Raw genomic sequence first — 5,657 nt, 5'->3', positions numbered from 1 at the left:
AAATTTGTGCTCTTTAACCAACACCCATCTCCCCATTCCCCCACCCCCTAGTCCCTGGCAAACACCATTCTAGTCTCTGTTTCTGTGGCTTTGACTGTTTTAGATTCCACATATAAGGGACACCATGTATTGTAGCATTTATCTTTTTCTGCCTGACTTAAGTCATTTAGAATAATGCCAGGAAAAAAATGTTACGGTGTGCACCCTGTTGAGCTCTATCATAAAATGCCCTTAGATACAGCCTTTTGCTTTCAGTAAGTTAAAAGCTTTGTGTGTGTGTCTGATTTCTGTCTCCATTTTTTAAGACCATAGAAGAGTTTGTGCTTGATGGAAATTTGAAACTGAGTGCATACTCATGATGTGTGTTTAGAACTGGAAGGAGTTTGAAGTGGACATTGGAGAATTCCAAAACCTGCTAGAGTGAGAAGGGCAAGTCTCTTGAACTCAGGAAGGAATGAAATGCCCCTAAGCAGTAAAACTTTTTTCTGAACCTCGCGCATACCAGCAGATACCTACATACAAACACACAGAAAAGGACAAGCCCCCTATTATTTTATAAAACAAAAGCCAATGTTAGTGCAGGGGAGCACAAATTCCGGAAAACCAGAAGTCCGTGGAACGGAGTGGTCGGCGGACAGAGAAAGGAGGACGCGCCCCTCGGCGGGGCTACTTGGTGAAGGCCGCCACCACCGCCCACAGGACCTCGCTGGTGCTGGCCTTCAGACACTCCGCCTCGGGGTCCAGGTCGAGGAGCTGCCGCACCCGCTTGGTGGCCAAGTCGTACGGCTCATCCAGGAGGGGGGCGAACGCGTTCTCCAGCACGTCCGAGGCGTGGGCCAGGTAAATGAGGGCCAGCAGGCGCTTGTCCATGCGGTGAGGGTCGTTCACCCACTTGTCGAGGACGGCTTCCTGGACCTTCCTGATGAGGCGCTGCTTGATGTCGTTGTTGGTGAGGGGGTGCGTCGTCATGTCAAAGAGGAGGAAGTTCTGCTTCTCGGTGGTCAGCACGCCCTTTTCCACCGGGATCTCCATCGTCCTTCCCTGTTTCATAACTGGTGATGCAACTCTAGGGGACTTATGTCTCGCTGACCAAAAGCTTTTAAAAGTTAGAGGAGAATCTCAGCCGTTATTGTCTTTCTCCGTGTTTAAAATACGAAGAGCAACGCGTGTTCGTTGTAGCTGGTGTGTTTCTGGAGGAGTGGGCTACAGGAGGGCTCTGGGGCAGCCCGTTTTCCCAGAACGTGAGCCCCTCGTGGGACGGGAATCGTGTTCTATTCATCTCTGTGGCCCTGGCCCCAGGTATTGTCCCGGGACATGGTACTTGCTTGATAAACACTTGGAGAAGAGAATGAGCAGACTATTCTAATATGCGAATTAGAACCGATTGCTGATCATTTTAGTATGAGGTAGAAATGAGCCAGTTTGTGAAATGATCATTCCCGGCCCATTTCTATTGACATAAAGGTGTCAGTAAGTAGCCAAAGAATAAGTGAGAAGGGTTTTTTTTTTTAAATAAGCACTTTAAAAGGTTTACCAAAAAGATATGAAGGTAGAGTTCCCATACCCAGTTTCCCCACTAGTATGATACGTTTGTCACAGTTAATGAAACGTACGGACACAGGACTACTGACTGAAGTCCACACAGCGTTCAGGTTTCCTTAGTCTTTGCCTGATGTTCTTTCTTTGGCTCCAGGGTCTCATCTACGTGACCCCATTACTTTACTCATCGTCTCCCCTAGGCTCCCCCTGGCTGTGACGGTTCTCCAGACTTTCCTTTATAAATGACCTTGGCAGTTTTGAGAAGTACTAGTCAAGTGCTTAGTAGTTTCTTCCTTAATTGGGATTGTCTAAGCACGGGTGTCCAACCTGTGGCCTGTGGGCTGCATGTGGCCCAGGATGGCTATAAATGCATCCTGACACAAAATTGTAAATTCACTTAAAACATGGTGAGATTTTTTGTGATCACATGTCACAGTGTATTTAATGTGTAGCCCAAGACAACTCTTCACAGTGTAGCCCAGACATGCCAAAAGGTTGGACACCCCTGAAATACTTCTCTCATGACTAGACTGAGGTCTAGGTGTGTGGGAGCAGATCACGGAGGTATGCACTATCACTTTTGCTGTTGACCTTGATCGCCTGGCTGCAATACTGTTCGTCAGGTTTGTCTCCGTAAAGCTCCTCCTCCTGCCCACACCTTTCCACTCTGTGACTTGTAAAAAAGTCACTATGTGCTGCACACACTGAGGTTGTGCTGCACACACTGAGGTTGTGCTGCATGCACTTCCACCGAGTGAGGTACTTACATAAATTGTTTGGAACTGAAAGCTTCCTTTCTCATTAAGAATTAAATTGAGATGGTCATTAAAATGGCTGGTTGAATACATACTCTGTGCCTGATGAAAGTGAGAGGAAAGGATTTTTATGGAAGCGTAGATCCACAGTGAGACCAGGGAAGAGAACAATAGCAGTAAAGTTTTGGACACCGTGACGTAGTTGGAATAGTGGTAGATGGTTAGTGGGTCCGAAAAAGCTAATCCCACAGTGGCAGTGGGCAAAGCAGAGGGGTAACCTACTTTATCCTGTGGGTCCCCAGAAGCACAGAAACTGGCACCAGGTAGCTGTGGAAATCAGGGAGGGGGTGCAGATAATGGTAGGGCTAAAATTAGAGAGGGTGTTTGAATTTCTGTTTAAAAAGCATCTCAGAGCTCTTGCTTTGCTTTCCACAGCCGCCCCAGTAGGAGAGGATAAGACATAGGGTCTCTCACTGTGGGGACACAGGCACAGTTGAAGGAGATGGGGGTCTCCCACTGACAACGAGGATGAAAAGTGTATGTCCTAAAATCTGTGACATCTCAGCCTTCTTCCTCTCGACTGTGGAACACTGGAAGCTAGGATTATACCCCCAAATGAAAACACTGAAGAGTGTTCTCTGGAAATTTCCACCAGCCCAAAAGAAAAGGAGGAAAAACATTGACATGAGGATGTCCCAAGAGAATTATAATAAAGCCCACCCTTTACCCTCCCCTCACCCCACAGACATCTTCCAAATAAGTCCTTTGGCTTTCCTTTCTGAACACCAGCAGAGAGTGCCACAGGTTTGGGGAAACCCTCTCATGCGAGATACCCCCTTCAAAATAAGATATTAAAATAATAAAAGTATGTTGATAATTTCTCCAAGGTGTAAACAACCCAAATGTCTAGTCAACTGGTAAATGACAGAGCAAAATTGACACAATGGAACGCTCTTCAACAAGGAAAAGGAATGAACTGCCGACACATGGTGCGAGGGGGTGACCTTCAAAAACATCATGTGAAGAGGAAGGAATCGGACCCAGGAGAACGCAGATTATATGGTTCTATTTACATAAAATGTTTACATAAAATGTAAAGGCAAATGGATAGAGACAGAGAGCAGGTTGTGGCCACATTGGGGCTAAAGTTGGAAATGGGGAGTTGACCTGCAAATGGGCACAAGGGGATTTTGGGGGGGGGGCCTAAGGACACTCTAGAACTGAATTGCAGCATATTTACTCACTGACTCAGTAAATATACTCAACACAGTGAACTGGGCACTTGAAATGCATGGATTTTATGGCATATAAAATCCATTCCCAAGAAGCCTGTTTTTGTTTTTGTTTTTTTAAATAAAGGGACTCAGAGGATACTCAGTCTGTGAGGAGAAAAGAAAAATAGAAAAGTGTCATTACTCTTCTCAGAAAATTAAGAGAGGACAGATTATTCATCGAACAGGAACAAAATGGCAGATTTAAGAAGAATATTCAGAGAATAATGACAAAAACACGAGGAAAGTAAATTGGATGGCAGAAATGAAAAACTCAGTAGAAAAGTAGATGGAATAGTTAGGGATTCCAAATTGTAAAGCAAAATGGCAATGGACAGTAAGAGAGAAAATTTACAAAATCAATTAGTCGATGCAGGAGGCTTAATGGCTAAATGACAAGAGCTCCCCAAACAGCAGAAAACAGTGGTGGAGAAACGTATTCATAAAATAACATAAGAGGATCTTCGAGAGCTGAAGAATGTGAGCCACTTCTCAAAAAGGATTTTTGGATATCCAGCCCAAAGAATAAAAAACAAAAACAAACATCCCAACAAACAATGGAACAAACAACAACAAAAGACCATCTGGCACTTCAAACACTGGGGATTAAGAGAAGCCCCTAAACACGTTTGGTGAGAGTGACGGAGAAGGATGAGGAGTGGTGATGAACGGAAGATTGGGAATAACAACGGCATCCAATTGCCCGAATGGGAGGTAGATGGTAATGGAGCTAGACCTTCCAGTTTCCAAGGGAAAGCTATTCTTAACCAAGGAGTCTAAAGGTACTTCCTCAGACATCTCCTGTCTGAGGAAGCTGTTTGAGGCTGTTCATGTGCACACACACACACTCACACAAAAGGGCTCCACTTCGAAGGAGGACACTGAGCTCTTGGGGCACCTGCAAGCCAAGGACCCCACTGAGGCAAAGGGAATTCCCAGGGGGACAGCAAATGGCAGTCCCCATCCAGCAGAGGGGCCCGAGGCCCAGAGCCAGCCATCCAGCCTGCAACAGGAGGCACTGGTTGAGGCTTCAATTATCTAACATGTTTTGTATCAAATTTAATCTACAGAGCTGCCAAGGATGTGGGAATATTTGGTCAGATGTTCAAAGAAAATTAAGAAAATGTTTTAAAATGAGGCAATGGTTAACTCCAGAAAAAAACCAGGTTATGTAAGAGAGAATATATAATCATGCGATTTGGCTCACAAGTAAATGACATACTACACACACACCGCATCGAAACTTTGAAAACACTGAATATAGATTTAACAGCTTTTTCAGATGCCATTTTATTGAGAATAGTGGAGGGCAGAGAGGGCATATAATGAGCTAATGCCCTCATTATCTGTGGCTGGAAATCAACACAAAGTCTATTCAGGTGTGTGCACATTCACACTCACACACGAGGGCTCTACTTCAGAGGAGGACATTGAGATATTGGGGTGCATGGGCCTGAGGATCCCAGAGAGGCAAACAGAATTCCAAGGGCCAGCAGTATATGCATACGTGTATATATATTATTTAGAAATGAGGAAGGACAATCAGAGAAAGTAGCTCACAAAGTTGGAATCGGTTGCTTGGTGGATAATGAGGGTAGGACCGTGAGCAGAGGGTGCCGCTCTTTTGTAAAAATTACTTTGAGCAATATTTGATCATTTATGCTGTTCAAATATAGCACTTTGATAAAAGTGAAAGTCTATTAAAAATAATCAGTATAGTCCTGGCTGGTGTGGCTCAGTGGATTGAGTGTTGGACTGCGGACCGAAAGGTTGCCAGTTCGATTCCCAGTTAGGGCACATGCCTGGGTTGTGGGCCAGGTCCCCAGGGCGGGCAGGAAGAGGTAACCAATGGATGTATCTCTCACACATCAGTATTTGTCTCCCTCTCTTTCTCTCCCCCTTCCCTCTCTCTAAATAAATAAATAAAATCTTTTAAAAATAATCATTATAGCCATTATATCAAATGCAAAAATGTGTAGTTGAAATGACACAGCAACAAGAAATATGGAGCTTTAAGGTATAGTATTAATACTCAGTTTAATATACTTAATATTTTATTTAATCATATGAATTAATACCAGAAGAAGACATC

General features: G+C 44.4%; 1 protein-coding gene across 1 annotated transcript; it reads right to left on the bottom strand.

Moving 5' to 3' along the window:
- Positions 1-531: 531 nt before the first annotated feature.
- On the bottom strand, positions 532-1,047 carry LOC118998576 (Golgi phosphoprotein 3-like). The gene has a single exon (XM_037062805.1). The coding sequence runs from the start codon at positions 1,030-1,032 to the stop codon at positions 667-669; it is 366 nt and encodes a 121-aa protein (XP_036918700.1). The 5' UTR covers positions 1,033-1,047; the 3' UTR covers positions 532-666.
- Between the last annotated feature and the right edge of the window lie 4,610 nt (positions 1,048-5,657).

Source organism: Sturnira hondurensis, unplaced genomic scaffold, assembly GCF_014824575.4.
Source record: "Sturnira hondurensis isolate 20B ecotype Veracruz unplaced genomic scaffold, ASM1482457v3 Scaffold0014384, whole genome shotgun sequence".
NCBI lineage: Eukaryota > Metazoa > Chordata > Mammalia > Chiroptera > Phyllostomidae > Sturnira > Sturnira hondurensis.
This window is presented reverse-complemented; position numbering and strand designations above follow the sequence as displayed.